Raw genomic sequence first — 24,177 nt, 5'->3', positions numbered from 1 at the left:
TGGACAACTTTGGTGGCGTGGAGAGTGGAAGGCCTGCAGCTTGGGCAACTGCTGGTTTCCCATACAACCCTGCCCAGGCCTGCGCCCTGGAATTTCCAGGCGCAGTTCCATGGTCTCTCGAGACCGATAGGTGCCACCACCAATTAAAATGCATGGCTCAGAAAATCATCTGCACAAGAAAAATGTATATCCAAAAATATACCTAATTATAGGAATATGTCAGACTTTGAATCTAGATCCATGACTAGTTACAAGCAAAAGGTGCTATGAAGGGAGAAGAATGATCTTGTGCGCAAGGCACGTAGGACATCATTGCTACCATTTGAGTGACAAATGAAGGTTGCAAGTTGCACCTTTCAGCTCTATGTGCATTGGCAAACCCCTTACTTATATGGACTGCTTATCTTCCTTCTACACACTGTCGTTTTGCAGGGTCTTCATCTGAAATGTCAACCTTTGCATTCACAGATGCTGTTTGATCTGCTGAGTTCTTTAGCAGTTAATTTTTCACTCCAGGTTCCAGTATCTGGTTTCTCCAGGAAATAAGTTGGTTCATTTGTAGTGCTCATTGATAAAATTCCAATCTTCTAGGTCACCCTGATCTTGTCAAAAAGTTGAGAATGTAGATAACAAGTCCATTTGTTGTCAAGTCTTGTGACTTGGTGACCATTTCTTCATGTCATTCCAGCTACAGTCTAATCAATGTCTTACATGCAACCTTATCTCCAAGCTTTTCTAAATAAGTGATAAAACTTTGTAGCCAATTTACTTTTTTGGTGCAGCCAAACATCATTTTGTTTGCAATGAATTTCACTTACTTTAGTCTTCCATCAAAGTATGCTGGTGTTCCAGGTACAATGGTTTTGATGAAGAAAGGTTGGTTTTCTTGCCCATCCTCAAAGCCCCCAACAATGCTAAATCCCCAGCTTTCACAGTTGCTCTTGTACAGAGTAATGTCATTGCAACAGTGAAGGTAACTGCAAACAGAGCAAGGGCCATTAATATTTTTCTATCCATTATGATCATTTATATTAAATATGATTTTTAACACTAGGTAGACAACTTTAAGTGAGACTTTTCTTTATGACAATTAAATCAGTTATGCCCCATCAGATTTCAATACAAATTAGTCTATCTGTAATGTACAGCAATAAAGTTTTAGCTTGAGCATATTAGATTTCAATTGCTTTATGTGTATTAAATAGTTTAAATTTGAATAACAAGCTCCTAACAAACCAATGTATCTTCAAACAAATTTCTCAAATACAATTTAAATTTTAAATCACAACTTGCTTTTATTTAATCTTACAAAGCAAGTTGTGATTTATTTGTTTGCCTAATGGATGACCATATTCTTCTTGATTACTGTTATGTAACAGAAAATCCACCATTTTCTCTTCTCTCCACCCGGTCCTTTTTCACTATAGTACTTAAGGCACGTAAGTATTCCTTAATTTCATATCACTTTGTAAGCAGTCATCACCTTGGTAAACTTAGCCACATGATCCATAATGGTGACCAATCATAACTGTTCTCTTTGCTTGCTTCTGAAGGCTCCTCTGATGTTGATAACATCTCTGTAGTAGGAAATTCTAGGACTTTCAATACCACGCTCGAGGAGGCCGCATTCAATTTGAGAACTGACACTGCTTCATTGTAACTCAGCTGTGTGAGGTCCACTCCATTTATATTCAGAAGTACATTTCCTACAGCAGAAAATATTAAGCATCAGAATTATATCAATAGCAAAGATAATCCCCTCCCAGGATTGCTGACTACCTATAGTTTGACACTTTCTTTTAACTTTCTCCTATCAGAGCTCTGTGTGGCATATAACCAGTAAAACAATGGTTATTAAATTACATATTCTTCATGTGCAGAACATAAAATAGTACAGCACATTACAGGCCTTTCGGCCCACAAGGTTGTGCCGACCCTCAAACCCTGCCTCCCATATAACCCCCTGCCCCTTAAATTCCTCCGAATACCTATCTAGTAGTCTCTTAAACTTCACTAATGTATCTGCCCCCACCACTGACTCAGGCAGTGCATTCCACGCACCAACTGCTCTCAGTAAATAAAACCTTCCTCTAATATCCCCCTTGAACTTTTCTCCCCTTACCTTAAAGCCATGACCTCTTGTACTGAGCAGTGGTGCCCTGGGGAAGAGGTGCTCTATTCCTCTTAATATCTGGTACACCTCTATCATGTCTCCTCTCATCCTCTTTCTCTCCAAAGAGTAAAGCCCTAGCTCCCTTAATCTCTGATCATAATACGTACTCTCTAAACCAGGCAGCATCCGACTAAATCTCCTTTGTACCTTTTCCAATGCTTCCACATCCTTCCTATAGTGAGGCGACCAGAACTGGACACAGTACTCCAAGTGTGGCCTAACCAGAGTTTTATAGAGCAATTAATGACAGAAAAAATGGAGTACCAATTGTGAGGGAAGAGTTAGATTGATCTTAGTGTGGGTTAAAAGGTTGGCAAATCATTGTTGGGTGAAGAGCTTGTACTGTGCTGTAATGTTAAATGTTCTAAATGTGTTATTTTGATCCAGTAGCATATCAGGTGTGCATTTAACTATCCACCCAAGCCAATCTTAGCAGCTATAAGAACATAAGTAGTAGGAGTAGGCTTTTCCCCATAACCCTTAATTCCTCTACAATGCAAAAATCTATCCAATCTTGTCTGAAATACATTTACTTGGGTAGCCTCCACTGTTTCACTGGACAGAGAATTCCACAAATTCACCTCTGTCTGGGAAAAGCAGTTCCTCATCTGTCCTAAATCTATTCCCCCAAATCTTGAGGTTATGTCCCCTAGTCCTAGTCTCACCTACCAGTGAAAACAACTTTACTGCTTCATCTTATCTATACTTTTCATAATTTTGTTTCTATAAGATTTCCTCTCATTCTTCTGAATTCCAGTGAGTACAGTCCCATTGGACCTAATCTCTCCTCATAGTCTAATCCCCTCATCTCCAGAATCAACCTGGTGAACGTCCTCTGCACTGCCTTCAAAGCCAGTATATCCTTCAAGTAAGGAGACCGGAACAGCATGCAGTACTCCAGGTGCAGCCTCACCAGTGCCCTGCAGCAAAAACCTCCCTGCTCTTAAATTTAATCCCTCTAGCAATGAAGGCCAACATTCCATTTGCCGCATTGATAGCCTGCTGCGCCTGTAAACCAACCTTTTACGATTCATGTACAAGCACTTCCAAGTCCCGTCTGCACAGCAGCACGTGGTGATTTTTTACTACTTAAATAATAATCTGCTTTTTCATTTTCCTTCCCAAAGTGGATGACCTCACATTTCCCAACATTGTAATCAATCTGCCAGACCCTTGCACTCACTTAACCCGTCTATATCTCTCTGTATCTTATGTACAATTTGTTTTTCCACTCAATTTAGTATCATCAGCACACTACACTCAGTCCCCTCTTCCAGATCACTAATGTATATTGTGAACAGTTGCAGGCCCAGCACCAACCTTTGCCACACCGCTCACCACCGACTGCCAACCCGAGGAACAGCCATATATCCCAACACTACTTTTAGTTAATCAGTCCTCTATCCATGCTAAGTTATCACCCCCAACTCTATGCATTCTTATGGATAAGTCTTTTATGTGGCACCTTATCAAACACCTTCTGGAAATCCAAGAAAAATAACATCCATATGTTCCCCTCTATCCATTGTGCTCATTATATCCTAAAACAACTTTTGCACTTTTCTTCACTCTCTTACTTTTCTCATTTTCTTTTGTTTTTTTTCTTTATCCATACTTCGAATCTGTTGAACCCACTCCACTATTTAGTTTAAAGCCCTATCCACAGCTCTAGTTATGCGATTCACTAGGATCCAAGTCCCATCATGGTTCAAGTGGAGCCCATCCCATTGGTACAGCTCTCTTGTTGTTGTCTAATACCAGTGCCAATTTCCCATGAATTCAAATCTTCTCCCACACCAATCCTTGAACCATGTGTTTAACTCTCTAATCTTCATAACCCTATGACAATTTACATGTGGCTCAAGTAGTAATCCTGAGATTACTACCTTCTTAGGTTCTGCTTTTTAATTTAGTCCCTAGCTGTTCAAATTCACTCAGCAGAACCTCTTTCCCCATTCTACCCTTGTCGTTAGGTTCCCATATGGACCACGACAACTGGATCTTTCCCCTCCCACTGCAAATTCCTCTGCAGGTCAGATAAGATTTCCCGAACCTGGGCATCAGGCAGGCAACACAGCCTGCGGGTCACTCTAGCCCCACAGCAGAGAACTGTCTATTCCCCTGACTATACTATCCCCAATTAGCACTACATTTCTCTTCTTTCCCCTCTCTTGAATGGCTCCCTGAACTATGGTGCCACAGTTAGGTTGCTCATCCTTCATACAGCCCCCTCTGTCACCCACACGGAGCGAGAATCTCAGACCTGTTGGACAATCTCAAGGGCTAAGGCTCCTCCAGCACTGTCTCTTGGATCCCACTACCCACCTCACTCACAGTCACACCCTCTTGTCCCCGACCACAGAGCGAATTTGAGGCAGCTAATCTAATGGGTGTGACTACCTCCTGAAACAGAGAATCCAGGTAACTCCCCATCCCTGATGTGCCGCAGTGTTTGAAGCTCAGACCCCAGATCATCAACTTTGAGCCTGAGTTCCTCAAGCAGCCAACACTTGCTGCAGATGTGGTCCACCAACTCCCACACCATGCAGCTATAGCACATCACCTGATCCTGCATCATCCCTTTATTTCATTAGCTGTAATTTAGTGACTTTTTATTCAACCACAACAAAAACCTTACTTGCTACTTTACCTGTGCCTCCTTACCAAAGCCTCAAATTCCCACTCCTACACTGGTCCCCTTGCACAATGGCCACTCTGCTTTGAACCTGCTTTACTTTTACTTGCTCCTGCTAATCGATTGGTCCGCCACTAATGCGCCAATCGTCGCGAAACATTCCTTTTTTAAACTCTTCTCCCCAACATATGTGAAGCGCTTCGAATCGGTTGATCTGCCTCTAATGCGCTGTGCCCCGCGAAATGCTCCTTTTTTTAAAAAAAACTCTTTTCCCCGACCTCTGCAAAGCTCTCTCCGAATCGATTAGTCTGCCGCTAATGCAGCTGATTTGTTGATCTATGCTTCAGCCTATTCTGTATCTCTAGCCAGGGTTATCCAGAGATAAGGTTAAGGAAGGAACTTAGATTTTTTTTTATTGAGCAGTGCCAGCTGTAGATCAGTTGGATGTACTCTCACTTCCGAATTGAAGTTTTTAGGTTCAAGTCCCATTCCAGCAACGTGAACACACTTGACACCACTGCACAAGAGTCCTGTGGTACTCTAGTGCAGAAAAAAAAGGAATTGAACAGAAAGGAGTTGGACTGCATTGATCAGAAAATGCAAAGTTTTAGTCTTTGTGATCAGCTAATCTCAGAACAGCACGAAATTAGAAATCCAAAATTGTTTGTACCTCATATTAGGGAAGTGAAACTCAGGAAGTATTCCCATTCCTAATCACCAATTCTGTAATGCAATTTTTTATACAGCAGTGGGCAATAGTTATAAAGTTTTGGCTTTACTCCTACAGTTCATAGCTTGCTGATGATTACTGTTTGTAATACATCTCCACTTAAGATAAAAGGTTTCAAACTCGCATCAGTGGAAATAGTCCCCTTACACAGTTAATGCCTTGAGAACAAAAACGGGACCCACACTGAATAATTATGTTTAACATGGTTTCAGTCCCTTGCAGTCTAATGAACCAGAAATAGAACAGTTGATGATGAATGAGCAGATTCCAATGTAAAGCAATACAGACTGTTGAGGCTTGAAATCCGAAAGCATATCACAATGGTGCACGGCATACATTTAGACCATCAATGTGATACATGGTGATGTGGCAATTACAAAAGCCACTCTCAAAATATTACCTTTTTTGACTCTGCGATCCCTATAGAGGCAGCCAACAGGCTGGATGCTGGTCACATATATCGGAACCTTGTACTTATTTTCACGTCCGCCTGAAATTGTTATTCCAAGTGACTCACGAGGTTCCTTTTTTAACAGAACTGTCTTCTCTACACACATTGAAGTCTGTGATAAATCCTTAAGAGAAAAACATTAGTCAAAAGTTCAAAATAAATTTTATCAAAGTTCATATATCACTGTATACAGCCCTTAAATTAATTTTCTTGTATGTATACTCAATAAATCCATAATAGAATAATAACCATTACAGAATCAATGAAAGACGACATCAACTTGGGCGAACAACCAGTGTGTAAATAAATAAACAATACAATTTGAGAACAGGAGATGAAGAGTCCCAGAAAGTGAGTCAAGTGTGGAAACATTTCAATAATTCAGTGAAGTTATCCCCTTTGGGGCTGAGGTGTAATAACTATTCCTGAACCCTGTGGTTTGAGTCCTGAGGCTCCTGGACTTTCTTTTCTACCTGATGGCAGCAGTGAGAAGAAAGCATGTCATGGGTGGTGGGGGTTTCTTAAGGTAGATGCTGCTCCTGCGACATTTTGTGGAGATATGATCAATGGTGAGGAGGGTTTTACCTGTGATGGACTGGGCCATATTCACTACTTCTTGTAGATTTTTTTTGTTAAAGGGCCCTCCAAGGGACCACAACCTTGTAGGGTTTGGAAGATGGCATGCCTCAATGACCCAGAGAGCTATATTAGCTGGAATCAGGGCTTTTTGCTTTGGCTCTTGATAGGGTCACCCATGCCAAACAGATTAGAGAGAAGCCATCAGACTAACAGTGGTCCACTGGTTCTCCAGATTCAAGGGTTCAGCTCAAGGCGAACAACCTTGACTGGTCAAAGAAAAAAAGAAATGAAGAATCCTTCTACCTCTGTGTGCGATGGTATTCCTGAGTCTCCAGCTTCAGACTTGTATGACTGATAGTGAAAACCGAGAGGGAGCTTCTGACGTGAATACCGTCAGAGATGGAGGACCTTCATTGCTGCCCTTAAATGCCTGTGGCATAACAGGCAGTAACTAGCTAACTCCAGGCAAGGATATTTCTGTTTCCAAACGAGGCTGTGATACAACCAGTCAATATACTCTCTACTACACATCCATAGAAGTTTGTCAAAGTTTTAGATGTCATGCCAAATCTTTGCACACTCCTAAGGAAATAGAGCCACTGGCATGCTTTGTTGCTAATTGTACTTATGTGCTGGGTGTAGGACTTGTCCTCTGAAATAATAGCACTGTGGAATTTACAATTGCTGACTCACTCCACCTCTGACCCTCCAATGAGGACTGGCTCATGAACCTCTGGTTTCCACTTCCTGAAGTCAATAATCAGCCCCTTGGTCTTGCTGACATTGAGTAACAGGATTACATCGAGTAAGGGGATTAAAGGAATAAAGATCCAGATTTTCAATTCATAGATAGTTGGCTAGTTGTTTTAAAACAGAGTATTTTGGCCCAGTTTGCACATTCAAATGGTTTCAGACCTTTTGCTGCCAAGTTCTGGTGTACCTGGAAGTTTGTTGTTGAGAATTTAAAAACAATCTCAAATTTAATGATAAATTATAGATTTGCAAATCAATGGTCAAGATAATTAGTACGAAGAGATTTGCAATTAGGTTGCGGAAATAAACTATATGGTTTACCCCTAAAATTAAACGAATATTTCCTTCTCCCTGTCTGTGGCTGTCCAGGAAAGTGGGGGGGGGGGGGGGGGGGGGAATTTTAAAAATGTTATGTGCTTATCCTAATGAAAGTTCATAATCAGAGGTATGTCTAACAAATTTTGCATGCAACAGAAATCTCAATAGCTTTGCCACCTATCTACTGCCAGCAAGAAGTCTCAATCAAACTAACTTAAAAGGATATTGTAGAATCTTTATGGACCACTGAATCTATGCAAGCTCTTACTACCACATTACTGTTCCCAATTCTTCTACAAATTATTTTCCAAGGACCTTATCCTATTCCCTTTTGAAGGCAATAATTGCCTCTAAAGGTAGCAGAGGTCAAAGGATTAATCGGGTGTTATGGAATTATGCACAATATATTAATTTAAATGCAAACCAGTATTCAGGAAATAAACCTGTTCACAATTTAATTTCAACTGATACATTAAGGCTATTTCAAACAATCAAGTGTTGTACATTTTAAGTCTCCCCTATTAAACTACTCAGGATAAGACAATAGAGATATGTTCATATTAATTGGAGATCATTCAAACTTCCATGAGATCAGGGAAGGAATTAAGTGACCATTTTCTATATTAACACATTGGTAATTTTGTATCCCTGCCTCTTAATTTGCAATTCAGGACAGGTCCTGTCACTTGATATTCTGGCTCGTTGTACTGTATATTCATGGAGTCATCCCTCAACACGGTGACAAAAGGATTATGCAGTATTTTGGGTGCCTGGAGTTCGTGCTCAGAAAATTTCAAAACAGACTTTGGTATTAAATATTCAAAGGTGTCAGCTAATTGGGATGTACAACCATTGTAAATATGTAATTTAATTCTGCAAAGTTACCTGCTAAAGTAGGTGATTATAGCTATTGAAGTTAATTGTTTGTTGTTATCTTTTGGTTAAAAAAAATATCCAGCCCAAAGATGGGCATGACAAAGATCTGTTTTTGTCCAATATGGCCACCAAATAAGAGGCAAACATAAAAAGATATTTCCTTATTAAAAAAGTGTGTCAAGCTAATTAACTCTTCGTTTGCCAGCCAAATTCCTCTTTCAGCATTTGACCTTTCTCCTACATGTCATAACTCTTAAAGTACCCTTCCAATCTCTCTAAATGGGATGGGGTTTTCTGTCTGAACCACACACTGAGGTAGTGCGTTCTAGACCTTTATCAACCAAGTGAAAAGAAACCTTTGTCCCGTCTAATCCTTCTACAAATTACATTAAATACATAGCTATTGGTTTAGACCAGGGGTGGGCAAACTTTTGACTTGTGGGCCACAAAGGGTTCTAAAATTTGACAAGGGGGCCGGACCAGGAGCAGCTGGACGGAGTGTTTTGGTAATACACCTCATAAGAGAAAATAAAATATCATGGGATACGTAGAAAACATGTGCTTTAATTTCAATTGAAAATGAACAAATGCATTACAACAAAATATCTGTCTTTGAAGTCCCATGATATTTAGCTATTTATTGAAATGACTTAAAACACTGAAAATTAAATGAATAAAATACAGCTTTTTTAAATAGTAACAGTTATTATTTTAAAGCACTGAAAATTCTGTTATCCTTCAAGATATTATCATCATCACTCTCCTCCTGCCTGTCTTTATTTCAAAAATGGTAGGAGATGCAGGTCTACTTCTCCTGCTCCTTCTTATTCAATTGTCCCGTGCCAAAACTCAACAACAACCCGCACAAGGACAGAACAGTGACAGCGCGCCAGTATGCGGAGCGCGTTATTTGATCTGGAGCACATTTTTTATTTTGAGAACGTACGTGCACCTGCGCACTACTCATGTCCATCACTTAACAGAAATGACATGTAACATGTAAGGCTTATTGAAAAAAATATTTTCAAATGCATTTTTTACATAACACAATGAAGAAACTTATTTTTAATTTCAGTGGGAACAGTGTTGTTGGTCTCCCTTTTTAGCCAGCACATCAAAGTCTGGATTTAGTTTTGTTGTGGCGATTCTCAGGATGGATCTGAGGTGTTGGTCAGTTAACTTGGATCTGTGGCTGGCTTTGTTGATGTTCATGACGCTGAACGCCTGTTCACACAAATAGGTCGAGCTGAACAAAGAGTAAAGCGCAAATGTGGAGTAATACGCTGCACCTCAACAAAGATCAATGTGTAGCGGTGTGCTACATGCAGCGCTAAAATTACGACATGGAGTCGGTAACTGCAGCCGAAGAAAAAAAACTTTACTCGAAATCCCCAGCCTCACTTTTAAGCCTCCCTCAACCTGCCCTCCATGGCACAGAGGCTCCAAAGCTCTGTGCTCGCAAATCCCCGCAGGCTATCTCCCTTAGCCGGAACGCTGGCTAATTGTGAGCCGGTTCGGATGTGCCAGGAAATGGGTTGCCACAAATGTATATAGAGTGCATCATCTATTGGGAAAACACCAGAATTGCGGGGAAAAAACGTTAACAAGGTTTATTAATATGATTTCATCAAGTTCTGCAGGCCGGATTAAAAAGCTTAACGGGCCGCATATGGCCCCCGGGCCGTAGTTTGCCCATGCCTGGTTTAGACTCCTCGGCTGAAAGAAGAATATCCTTTTTTACTCTTAATCAGGCCCTGTAACTTAATCTCCTTTCATTCTGTTCCATCTCTCAACAAAGAACCCTGGCTTATTCTTTCAGGCTTCAGCAATATCTATAATATAGATTCTGTTTCGATAGATGCTCATTTGTATATAATTAGGAAGTGATTTCGGATCAGAGTGAGGGTGGCAGGCACAGAAATGCTCAGGATTTCTGATTGACAGAATGTGACCTGTGGAATCCACAGGTACTCCACAGCAATTTACGAACTCCTTAGACAATGGAGTGAAAAGATTCATAACCGAGGCACAAAATGGGCTGCATCACATTAGTCGGTAAATAGATGCAGAATAACTTTAAGAGTTAATACAATTGGGAAAAGTTAAGATAAACAGAATGGGTTATTGCCAAATATGAGGTAATTCACAGTGAAAAGCTAGACATTTGGGAGGCACAAGCAGGCTGATCAAGAAAATATCTTTGAGAGAGACAGAAAATCAAAAGAGAAAATGAAATGTCGACCTTTATATCTAAGAGGTTGGTGTACTTGGTGGGGGGTGGGAAGGTAGAAGTTTTGTCATTATTATACAAAACACTAGTCAGGTCATTAACTGGATTAGCAAGACCAATTCTGGATAGATTCATTTTGTAGGATATTTTAGCTTTGAATCAGAATACTGTTTGAAGTCCAGGGCTGATTTATGAAAAAAGATTGAGTCAACGGAGCAGAGAAGGTAAAGATATGATCTGAATGAAGCTTTTAAGATATCAGAATTTGTTTTAACATCCCTGATATATGTCATTAAATTTATTGTTTCGCAGCAGCAGTGCAATGCAATACATAAGTATAAATTACAATAAGAAATATATATAAAAACTAAATTAGTGCAAAAATAGTGAGGTAGTGTTGATGTGGTAGTGCATTGTCTGTTCACAAATCTGATGGTGGAGTAGATGACACTGTTCCTAAAATGTTGAGTTTGTGTCTTCAGGCTCCTGTACCCCTCTTGATGGTAGTAATAAGTAGAGAGCAGGCCCTGGGTGATGGGGGCCAATAAGATATTAAAGGGAGCTGAAGGTTTCTCCTGGTTGGGAGTTAGGACCAGTCTGAAATCAGACACGGACCTCCCAGCAGTCAAGCAGGAAAACATGCAGGATGATTTAGAGATTTGAACAGCAGGTAATGATAAAGTCACTCAGTGGTTTTTAATGCATGACACATGGCTTCTACCAAACAAATAGTAATAAGCAACATGGGGCAAGCACAGGTAGATGGAGTTAGCTGAAGATCTCATTAAATGGTTAAAGAAAGTCTTCCAATTCCTTTTCCCATCTTCCCTTTAATTAACTATATTCTATTTTTATCAGAGTGTCAGTGATATAAAGTACTGTAACTTGCTCCTTTATTATTGGCCACCACACCCAGGACTGATTGACAGGTGCCAGACCCACTTCCTTGTTCCACAGATACAGAAAGCATCACTGGAGAAGCTGCAGGAATGAGTGATCAACTTTCCACAGTAAAATCTTCTCCCAATGGATCTAAAAGGCATAATATGTCTATGCTCATGAATGGTATGAATTACAAACTGATGAAAAGAACCTAAGTGGAGTCTTTATATTCCAAATACCAGATTAACTTACAGTAACTAAAAGCAAAACCTGGGAAAAGTCATGTTAATACAGATTTATTTTTCATGTGTCTACATGTGACATTCTCATGCTGCAAAAAAAGAAATCAGTGTTTCCTTAAGGTTTCATTAAACAAAAGAGGGACTTCAATCAGTGTCTGTAAGCTGCCAGTTTTTTGAAAGCTCTTATTTGTTTTCCCCTCAATAAACCTGCCCAGAATTCAAATTCAATATGTAATTACAATTTTCTTTGCATTGGTTTCAATTGTACTGGCAGGATTACAAAATCTTAGCTTACATATGTTACAGCATCTAAACAATAACTCACCAATAATTAATATTTTTGCAATGCATTATCCATAACCATTAATCATCACCCGAAATTATGCTCACAATATGTTTGAGAAACAATGTCCTCTTAAAATTATGGATTCATTCTATTGTCCTCTTATTATTCTTATTGCGAATGCACCTCACACCCCAAGGTTAAACTCGATTTACTTAGTAATTTGTTTATGATGCTGATGATGTTGGCTTTATTTTAACTAGCCTTGCTGAGTGAAAGAACAGAATCCAATAAGTACAGCTTCCAATATTTCCATCCACCTGGAAAATCAGAGATTGATCTGTCCAACAGGAACACACAGTATTTTTGTACTCTCCAGCTCATTTGAACTGTCATGAGAGACATCCATCATAGTAAGATCATGCCTATATATGACTGGGTGCATTCAGAACCAGTTTGTTTGTTTTTTCAATGATCCCTGTGATGCAGGTGGAAAGCCCACACAAGTGTTAGTCTCTTGCCATAATGAAATTGCCACACTACTTACCTTTTGGTAGTGGGAGCGTCGACGACAATGCTGTTGCAATGACTTAGTACGCTGCCGGGAGGGGCTGTTATTGCTCGAGCCAACTTCATCAATAATTTCTGGGCTTTGTTGATCAAGGCACCTCTGGATTATAAAGTTGACGGTCCCCTCACTAGACTGAAAAGAGAGAGCAATAGTAATTTACTTATCTACTATATTTCATATGGGTGGGGGTGTGGAGATACATCTTACCAAAGGAGGTGTAAGATACTCCTTTCCTCCACTAGCCTGCATATCACCCCTAGGCAAAGTGTAGCATCTACTGACCCCCTCTCCCCGATCAGGGTCACTTGATTCCAAGGGAGTAGGTAGTGGATGATTGTATGAGCAGCTGGTGCATATCACAAGTCCTGCTTATGCGACCACTGACACCAGGCAGACAAGCTCTGAAGAGTATTGATAATGGCTGGGGTCGCCAGTCTTGTGAGGATACTGCCCAGTGAGGATACTGCCCAAGTGGCAAACCACTTCTGTGAAACAAAAATTGCCAAGAACAATCACAGTCAAAGACCATGATCGCCTGCATCATCAACCTGGCAAATAGTGATGATGACGACTATATTTCATTGAATTAGAATATTTTTTGGCCTTAAGGCTGACTTATAAGCTGACCATGTTATTCAGAGTGTAGTGGCATTAGGGGAACTCTGCACAAACCAATGAGTTAATGTTGGGAGTCGAAGCTCAATGTCTGCAAATCCAGAAGTCTGCTAAAAACTGGAGATGGCCTGACGTGGGGTTGGAGGACTGTGTATGTGCGTAGGTGGGAGGCAGGAAAAGAGCTTGTTTTGTTGTTGTTGGCTGCTACTTGCTGTGTGCTATGTTCTGCCGAGCATTGTGGGCACACTTTGTTGGCATGGGAATGTGTGGTGACACTTGCAGGCTGCCTCCATTGCACTGTTACGTTGTGTTACTTGTTAGTGAAAATAACAAATTTCACTGTATGTTTTGATGTACATGTAACACAGATAAATGAACCTGAAAATAACATCTAGTCTGAACATTGTTTATTTTTTTTTAAAGCTACTATTAGCTATTTTCTCTGGAGGAAAGGATGAGAAGAGTACAAAAGGAAGAGGGAGAAGTAGCAGGACAGAGATGAGAGAAAGAAGAGGGAGAATAGCAAGAAATACAGTAAAAAAAAATCAACAATTTGATTTGTATGAAAAAGGGATGAACTTCTTTCGCCTTGATCCAAGAGCTTTTTTGCTCCTAACGTTTAGAGCAGGCGCAGGAGAGATTTACCAAGATGCTGCCTAGATTAGTGAGCATGTCTCATTTAGAAGGGCTGAGCAAGCTAGGGCTTTTCTCTTTGGAGAGAAGGATGACGGGTGACTTCAAAGACGTATACAAGATGGTAAGAGGCACGGATCAAGTGAACAGACAGAGACTTTTCACAAAGAGTGAAAAAATAGCTAAAATGAGGGAGCATCATTTTAAGTTGATTGGAGGAAAGAATAGGGGTGTCTCAGAGGTACTTTTTTTTTTAAAAAACAGAGAGTGATGAGTGCGAGCAACTCTTTTCCAGGGATGGTGGTAGAGGAAAATACATTAAGGGCATCTAGGAAAGACTTAGACAGGAACATGGATGATAGAAAAAGGAAGGGCTATGTGAGAGGGAAGAGTTAGATTGATCTTGCAATAAGTTATAAAGGTTGTCACAATTTCAGGGCTGTAGGGCCTGTAATGTGATGTTATGTTCTATGTTCAAGAGCACAGGCTTCATTTACCTGTATTATCTGTGCTGCCATCTCTGGAGTTCCATTTTTGATATCCTGCTGATTAATCATAAGCACTTTATCATTATTATGTAGCTTTCCATCTCGAGCAGCCAAGCCACCAGCTAGAAGATCCAGGATAAACACTCCAGGCTCGTCTCCCTTCCGAATTAGTTTTATGCCCAGTGGCTCATTGCGATCTCTCTTATGCAAGGTGACGTGCACAGTCTGCTTCTGTGTGCTGCTGCTGCTTCTTTCTTGTGAAGATCCTCGAATAGCAAATCCTCGCTCTTGGAGCACAGAGAGCCGAGAGACAGAACAAGGTTGCCGCAGCACATGGATGGCGTAGCTATGTGGAACACTGGTGATATTTATACCATTCACCTGGACAGGAAGGAATTAGATAAGAACGCTGGATACGCAGCTTCTTGAGCAAAACGTTTTATGGCCAATTTTAACTTTGGCAGCAGGCAACCCCAAATCTTCACACCCACCAAGTTCTTGTTGAGAAAGTGATGAGTTCTGGAGTGGGTAATGGGAAGAGGTAGAGCAAGGTGACTGCAGAAAGTGGAAGATAAGTGGTAACATAAATCTTAGGCATGGAATGGCCAGCTAGGACCAAAGGAGTTGTAACTAGAACTTGAGTAAGAGACTGGAAGAGGTACTGGGATATGTTTGCTTACGGAGGGAACTTCTGAGATACACTCTTACTAGGAGACTTAGTCATTCTAGACTATAAGATAAAAGTTCCATGATAAAAACTACAATAATAACGTAAAACAGAAAATAAAACAGCCTACAACTTTACGACAACTTTTTGCTGTTGGAATTGGACAAGTGTCTCAAATTGAAGTAGCCTATTTTGAAGATTGACCAAGAAACATGACTAGGACCAAGGAACCAGGATTACTCTGTGCCAGTTTCAACAAGCCAGTGATAAGAGAGTCAAGTGGAATTCAGGACAAATATCAAGAAGTATTCTCTACACTGTTGCGCTTATTGCATTTTCTTTAAAGCATGGTACTCTTGCGTATTCGTCAATAGCTGGGCCAATTGCTGGGTCAATATCAACAATGTCACTGAATTCAGGATTCTAGGTATCTGATGCAATGGAAAGAATACCACGTCACACTGGGTGGTTATGCTCTGCTTGTGGATATGAACACATAACTTAGCCACGGTTACATCTTGACTCTTGATCTGACAGACTTCCTTTCCAATTTATATTACTGTAATCTGATTGACTTCTAGTTACACCATACCCCACCTAGACCTCCAATATATCATAGACCTGAGCAATATTTTCACTCATATCATATGAATGTCCGTTCTCAATAAATAACCATTAACTTCATAATCTGAATAAAACTGCAACTTCTACTCTGCTATGAGCTGTATTGCCTTCAGGGCAGCATGCTAGAAAGGAGCTGTAGCCGTTAAAACTCATCTTGACAGATTGGACACAGAGAGGATGTTACCTCTTGTGTGGCGATCAAGAATTAGAGGCCACTGTTCAAAATGAGGTGTTGCCCACTTAAGGAACAAGACAATTCTTATTTCCCGGAGGATTCGGACTATTTGTAATTCTCTCTCCCTCAAGGGATGGTGGAATCAGAAATATCTTTCAGGCTTATTCATCATGAATGAGGGGATGGAAGGTTTACTGCGAGTGACAAGTGACCTAGAGATGAGGTGAAATTTCTTAGAAGGGCATAGAATAGTCGTTCTCAAAGGACAATGGAAGCAGTCTTTCAACATTGGGATGAAGGCAGTTACAGATTACTACGTGAATATGGAATTGAGGGCAGTCATGAGCTTATAAAATAGTAGAGCCAATTGGAGATCAGCGGCCTGCTTCTGCTCCTAAATTGCACACTCAAACACAAGAGATTCTGCAGATGCTGGAAAATGTAGAGCAACAAACAAAATTGATAGAACTCAACAGGTCAGACATTATCTATGGAAGGGAATAATCAATTGACATTTTGGGCTCAGATCTGTCATCAGGACTGGAGGGAAGGGGGAAGAAGCCAGAATAAGGTACTGTAGGGAGAAGAGTGATTGTTGGCTATAGGTGAAACCAGGAGAGGGGGAAGGTTTCTAAGTGGGGGAAGCGAGATGAAGTGAATAGTAACCTCATGCAGGAACTCGATGCAGTCACAAAGACAGGGTACTTGTATCTCATGCATCATGTTACCCTGAAATCATCACCCAGTTATAAAATGAAAATCCTATTAACCGGTTTCCCCCCTTGAGCAGTTGCTTCTATTTCAAAAGAATTGCACACAGATTCAGTATGACATAAATAGCTCCAGGCTGATTCAGTTATTTAAAAAAAGGATAACACCTGCGGCTTTGCGATATTTGTTGCACGTCTCACCAGTTTTATATGCGGCAGGATTGGCCATCAGCCAGTTACCTCTGTTATATGATCCCCAGGTGCAAGCCTTCCATTCCTAGCAACAATGCTGTCACGAAGAATCTCCTGGATCACAATGTTACAAAGCGGTGTGTCTTTCCCACCAACTATCCGAATTCCCAGCTCTTCCTGAGGGTCTGTGCGATTAATTTCAACTATGGTCGTTTCTGCCAGAAGACTGGACAGCCGAGGCAAATCTGCAATTACATAAGGCCATCTGAGTTTCATATGATTGGAGCAAACCATCACAAAGGCAACATACAATTAACAGATTACTTTTCAGTACTTAAACGCAGGCACCAATTGTAGAATGCAACAGCATCCAGGAGTAAAAGAAGCTATTTTTTTTAAATCTCTTTCATATTGTCAATGCCCTGAGGAACTTTAGTCATGCAAATCATGCAGTTACTGTGGAAGAAATGCTGCAGCAAGTTTCCAAGCTGTCATTATCAGCGAAGTGATATAGATCAGATTATTATGTTTTGACATTGATTAAGGAATCTTCATGATCTTTAAGATAGTGTCACAGACTTTTTTTTATTGCTCTGCCAAGGTTGAAAACTGGCCCATGGCTTAATATCACAACATAAATATTACACCTTTACACAGCACCCTTCATTTCAAAACCACACTGGATCAGTCTTAGACTATGTGCTGGGATGTCCTTCTAAAAGGACCCACTTTACTGACTTCATTAATTTCCAGATAAGCATCATGAGCTTATAATAAAAGGATAACATACAGGATATAACAGAAATCAAAAAAAAGTTCAAAATAAGTTAACAAGGTAGATATATGTCACCGCATATTATCCAGAGATTTATTTTCTTGAGGGCATTCAAAGTAAGTAGAACAAAGAAATAAAACAGTGCCAATGAAAAACCACAGAAAGCTGATAAGCAGCCGACGTGCAAAAAGGACAAATTGTGCAAATATAAAAAAACAAATAATAATAAATAACTAGATAAATGAGAACATAAGCTGTAATGCTCTTGAAAGTGATTCCATGGGTTGTGTTCAGTAATCAGTACAGTGTTGAGGTGAGTGAAGTTATTCATACCGATTCAAGAGCTTGCTGGTTGAAAGATAATAACGTAATGACGCCGCTCTATAAAACTCTGGTTAGGCCACACTTGGAGTACTGTGTCCAGTTCTGGTCGCCTCACTATAGGAAAGATGTGGAAGCATTGGAAAGGGTACAGGGGAGATTTACCAGGATGCTGCCTGGTTTAGAGAGTATGGATTATGATCAGAGATTAAGGGAGCTAGGACCTTACTCTTTGGAGAGAAGGAGGATGAGAGGACACACGATAGAGGTATACAAGATATTAAGAGGAATAGATAGAGTGGACAGCCAGTGCCTCTTCCCCAGGGCACCACTGCTCAGTACAAGAGGACATGGCTTTAAGGTAAGGGGGTGGGACATTCAAGAGGGATATTAGAGGAAAGTTTTTTACTCAGAGAGTGGTTGGTGCGTGGAATGCACTGCCTGAGTCAGTGATGGAGGCAGATACACTAGTGAAATTTAAGAGACTATTAGATAGGTATATGGAGGAATTTAAGGTGGGGGGGTTATATGGGAGGCAGGGTTTAAGGGTCAGCACAACATTGTGGGCCGAAGGGCCTGTACTGTGTTGTACTATTCAATGTTCTATGTTCCTGAACCTGTTCTATGTTCCAGGACCCAAGGCTCCTGTACCTCCTTCTCACTGGCAGCAGCAGGTCTTTTTGGCCCATCTTTTCCGTGCTGATCAAAAGTCTAATCACACTGGGTGTGTAGCTCTCCAGATCACTGTTCTTCACATACACATCCAGGTACTTCTCCAATGCAATGAATGTTCCACCTCTACCACCCTTTCAGGCAGGAACATCACTGCCAACTACTGGATGAAAATAAGTTTTCTCCTCTCCACGGTGATCCTGCTAACCTCTGCCCTTCTGCTTTCTTTCTTGTTCACTTCACACAAATACATTTACACTCTTCAACTAACGCCCACTGTCTTAAAGGAAACAAACTCAGACTTATCCCATTATTCCTCACAGAGGTTAACATCCTGTAATTCCCTTCTGCACCCTCTCCAGTCCCATCATATCCTTCCTATAACGTGTCGATCAGAAGTGCACGTACTCAGGCTGCTGTCTGACTAGTGTTGTGACAGGTCAGGCTATGGACAGGAAGAACAATTCGAGAGACAGGAACAGGCTGTTTATTTTCCATTTGTCTCTGAATCTGTTCCACCATCAGTGAGATAGCGGCTAGTCCACGAGACACCTCCACGTACCTGCCTCTTCGCTGTCTCCATTATAACTTCAATAATCTGTGTGTTGTGTCTCTGATGTTGTAATACTGCTGCAAGTAAGCTTTTCATTGCACCTGTGCTAACACATACTTGCCCACAAAACAATAAACTTCATTCTGATCTGACATCAACAAATGGGCCTAAAATTAACTAGTGTTTTCTAGAGTGTGGGTCCAAATATTAAAAGTTTGCCTGCTCTAATATTTAGACTATTCCATGTCTAACTAACCATCAGAAATAGTTTCTATATGGCATAATAAGTTTACTATTGGTTTGGTTTTTTAATGTAATGGTAAACAGATAAATTGAAATGAAGCTCTTCAATCTAGTGCTGATGGCAAAACATTAAATTTTAAATGACCCTGGTCTACTTTATGCTTGAACAGCTACAGTAGGTATTTCTTAACACAAAATGTTCACTAACTTTATCCTGTGTTTCAGCAGCATGAACAAGGAACTTGCAGAAAACTGAAGTATATAAATAGAAGGCCCTAGACATATTGCTGTGCTTATGAATGTTTGCTTTCTCCGTCACCGAGACAAGCCCTTGCAAAATTAGGCATGCAGTCAGTGGGCACTTATGAGGTACATCGGCTCGGTAATGCAAATATCTAATCAGCCAGTCAGGTGGCAGCACCACAATGTATAAAAGCATGCAGACGTGGTCAAGAGGTTCAGTTGTTGTTCCAATCGAACATCAGAATGGGGAAGAAATGTGATCCAGGTGACTCTGACTGTGGAATGATTGTTGGTGCCAGACAGGGTGGTTTGAATATCTCAGAAACTGCTGCTCTCCTGGGGTGGTTGCTTTTCCCCACATGGGTTCCATTCTTATACCTAATAAAATGGTCACTGAGTGCATTTCCAAGTCAGAATGTTATGTGCTTAGCATGCTTGCAAATCCAAAGCCAACACAATCGGCAGCCCAAACACTAACTTGGGAGTTGTACAATTTAAATTCAAGCTCATTTTTAATTTTACCAATTCTCACCAGTAAAACTTTTAATGTGTGGCAAAAACGATATTCTATAATGCTACCTTTAAACAGCTGGCATATATTTAATTCCAAACACTCAGAAAACTTTACTTGTCACATGTAGATCAAGACATACAGTGAAATGTATCATTCGTGTCAAATCAAATCAGCACGGATTGTGCCAGGCAGCCCTCAAGTGATGCCATTCTTCTGGAGCCAACTTAGCATTCCCACAACTTACTAACTCGAACCATATATCTTTTGGAATGTAGGAGGGAACTGGAGCGCGTGGGGGAAATCTAGCTGGTCATGAGACAGACGTATCAAGCCAGCTGGAAGGGAATAATACAGAGGGGCCATACTGTCATGTTTAGTAATTCCAAGAATAAAAAAATAAAATCTAATTGTACGAAAAACAATGGACCTAAATGGTGTGTGTCTTAGTTCATTTTTACTTTGTGAGGCATGTGCAAGACGTGGCATCGTAATGACATATGTCACTCACATACATATATAAAACCATAATGATTTAAACAAAGAATGCTTAATTAAACAATATATATTTACAATATTATTCAAATATTACTGAAATATTAAACACACAACACATATAGCATTGATTTAGACATCAAATTCACTCATGGCAAAGGCACTAAATTGAAAATATTTCCCCATTTCTTTCTTTGTCACCGGGTATAAATCTCACAGCACTGTGGAAGAACTACTCGAGAAGGCTCACCCCAACCTTTTTCATTACTAAGAACAGGCAATAAATACCACTCTTGCTAGCCAAGTAAGCCACATGCCAAAATACAGGTATTTTTAAAAAAGTTGCCAATCCTGCTACATCACATTTTCAGGAATTAAGTGTGGAATTTTAATAGCACATGGACAAAGTTTCTCAATTTGAAGTGCACTGCTCTTGAGAATATTGAACACCAGCAGCCTGTGATGACAATTAATGAGGCTATTAAAAATAAATTAGTACAACAAATAGTCCCTATAAAAAGAAAGTATTAGGAACACTTGTCATGTCAGGCAGCTCCTGCGTACAGTTAAAAGTTTCCATTTCAGAGTCGGTCCAAAAGAAAACACATCTGACCAATCAAGCTTTCCCTACAATATTTATTCACTTTTCAGATTTTCTGAAGTTCTGCAATATTGTACTTTCTGGAATCCCCACAAAAAAAGTGAAAGAAAACATCATTGTGCATTTTTAAACAAAAGCCATGGTGCATGCTCACTTCGGTGGCTCCAGACACAACGATTATTCTAATCACCAGAACATGCAGTTCACATTCCATATTCCATGTGAATTGGCAATCAGCCGAGAAGCAGAGGGCTCTCATGAGATTGCAGTGCTGATGGAAATAAAAACAAATCACCTGTTACTCCTCAAAGCATATAACAGGTTAGGCAGCATTTAATCTGAGATGTAAGCTTGATCAGTAACTTAGGTCATTTGAAACATTAACTGGTTTCACTGAAGCAGGCCGGTTTGTTGAGTTTTCAGTACCATACCTTTGTATTTTACCTCTTACTGTACTGCCTGTGTTGGTCTTTCTTCTGAAGTTGAAATAGTTTATATGAAGTACAGACAATACCCTACTATATCCTAGCACAGGGCAGCAAAAGTAACCTATTCTGGACAATCCTTAGTTTGATTCCAGGGGATATCATTGCTATAAAATAGAATACCTTTCCGATTTCTTAGCATTCAGTATTATTTGCTATTAGTCCCAGGTCATTGACCATAGTGAGATAGTAGGGAAATAGGTGGAGTGTCAAATAGACTGGGATTCATGGAAGAAGAAAAAAAAGATTAATGTGAAAGTGCATGAGATAGATTGATATAACAATGAAGTGGACAGGGAAGGGTTCAAAAGGACAGGGCAACTACAATTTACATCCCTGGAGCTTGACTTTATTGCTCAAGGCGCTGGTCATTGCATTAATTTCTTCATTGTCTTGCAGTTCCCCTCAAATGACCCTTGTTTCCTCAACCAGAGGATACTTAATTTACTTTACTAGTTCATGTGTCCCCAAAGCCTAACAATATTTCCTTTTGCACAGCTTCACTGAAAGTTAACTGATTCACTCCCTCAGTGTCCACTGTGCCTCACGGTCTGCCATTTGTTTAATTATTGTGACTTCCCCCATTCTGATTTTGATTCCACAGCCACCATTAATTAATCAACCAATTTTCAAACACTTATTTCATTCACTTAGTGCCTTACTTGCCTAATTGGTAGTGAATGCAGTTTAATTAATTCAAGAAACAGCAATGCAAGACTTGAGGGGGACGGAAGAGAGATAGAGGTGTCACCGGTCTGGACCCACTAAGAACAGAAAATAATGAGAAGGGGTGCCAATTATAACATTAATTGCAGGTGGCACTCAAGCATCTTCAAACCAATCAGAAAGCAGAAAATAATATTTTGTCTTTCAAATTGCCCTTGGATATCTATTAAATTTTATCTAAAAGCTCCTAAACTGTGGAGCTCAATACCCAAAACTATAAGGATACAAACTTAGTTCACACTTTTAAACACAAGCTCAAAACCTACTTATGCCTTGCTTTTAACTAACATCATTTTGTCTTTTGTTTTTATGTTTGTATCATATCCCATTGTAACACAGTTTGTACTCCATTGTATGTAAAGTGCTCTAGAAATGTGTTATGAATACTATTATTATCGATTTTAAAGATTAGTGGCTTTCTTTTAAGTCTTTGGCTGCTGGTTTGGTTTACACTCTGGACACAGAAGCCTATACTGGATTGTTAAATAATCCATCTGAGAGCTCATAAATACAAGTGACATACACCAAAAGGAGGGGCCTGCGACCCAGAGTAAAACTGGGGTTAACGATCCTTTGAAAACCAGAGAAAAGTTGAAAGAAAAAAACAAGGAATTCCCAGCATTTTCTTTAAAAAACTCTCTCCAGGCCAAACTATTTACTTTGTTCCTGAGCCAACTCTTACCATCTTCTTCCTGATCTTCTTCAAATGCAGGGTTAACAAGTCCAGGCTCAGCGGCTTGGAGTGAACCAGCAGCAGCTGCAGAACCTTCTGCTGCTCCAATTGTGTCATTCTGTGTAGGATGTTGGTTTCCCTTTAAGCTAGGCTGTCGCTTGTGTTCAATCTTTACTCGATACTTCATCAGACCAGGGCATCTAAAAGAAGCAGAAGTTCATCAGTGCACTAACAAGTTACAAACAATGAAACACGATCAAATTATCAAATGTGAATCTTGAAAAAAATATTTTTTTTTCCTGAGACTATAGTTTTCAGATCTCTGTGGAGACTTTTGAAACTGCCACATCATGTCACGGACTCCCATCTCACATTTCAGGAACCCTCCACCAACACCACTGTGGTTCCAGGACTCCCTCTACCCTGGTATCCAAAACATGGTAGAAACACTACGACAAGCAGCAAGTTTCAATGTATTATTGTGAAATCTAAGTTTGAAGAAACATATATAGTCTACATGACATCAAGCTGTGTTTGCATTCCACATCCAACACCAAACACACAGCCAAATATATCTCACATTCCATTCTCAAAAGAATGTTCCAGAAAATGAATAATTTGGCACTTATTCATTCTTCACGGCTAACTAATTACTTGGCTTATTTAAAATATATTGACAGCAATTCTGTACAAAGTCTAATGAAAAAACAAAATGTAATTACATCAAATCTGTCTTTTTAAAATTATTTTTGGATAATGTATGCCAGGTAAAAATCAAGCGACAAGGTGCTCCATCATGGGAGCAAAGACCTAAGCAATGCATCAACCTCAGATCTACCCCACCCCATCCCTAAACCTTTCAGCAGTGAAGCACTCTTGCAGTATCCCACTGATCCCACATGACCATACTCATAACCAATAATCACTGAGCTAATCTGATACTTCTTTACAGCTAAATGACATGACAGCAGGACAACACAAATGCTGAATGCAGAATATTCTACTTTATTAAACTTCCGCCTGAGAGGACAATCTCCGAACTGTTCCATCAC

The 24,177-nt window shown here is 40.1% G+C and overlaps 1 protein-coding gene across 4 annotated transcripts in view; it reads right to left on the bottom strand.

Annotated features, from left to right (window-relative positions):
- Positions 1-24,177, bottom strand: part of lnx2b (ligand of numb-protein X 2b) — an 82,897-nt gene that overhangs the window by 924 nt on the left and 57,796 nt on the right. For 3 of the 4 annotated variants that reach the window (XM_059976928.1, XM_059976929.1, XM_059976930.1), the window contains exons 3-9: positions 23,135-23,325; positions 16,876-17,072; positions 14,469-14,840; positions 12,700-12,855; positions 5,939-6,113; positions 1,484-1,706; positions 819-977 (exon numbers count right to left, since the gene is read on the bottom strand). In XM_059976928.1, the coding sequence (XP_059832911.1) occupies positions 819-977; positions 1,484-1,706; positions 5,939-6,113; positions 12,700-12,855; positions 14,469-14,840; positions 16,876-17,072; positions 23,135-23,325 (1,473 nt within the window). The remainder of the gene's footprint in view (positions 1-818; positions 978-1,483; positions 1,707-5,938; positions 6,114-12,699; positions 12,856-14,468; positions 14,841-16,875; positions 17,073-23,134; positions 23,326-24,177) is intronic. The other variant, XM_059976931.1, reaches the window with a different exon arrangement.

Source organism: Hypanus sabinus, chromosome 8 (genome assembly GCF_030144855.1).
Source record: "Hypanus sabinus isolate sHypSab1 chromosome 8, sHypSab1.hap1, whole genome shotgun sequence".
NCBI lineage: Eukaryota > Metazoa > Chordata > Chondrichthyes > Myliobatiformes > Dasyatidae > Hypanus > Hypanus sabinus.
This window is presented reverse-complemented; position numbering and strand designations above follow the sequence as displayed.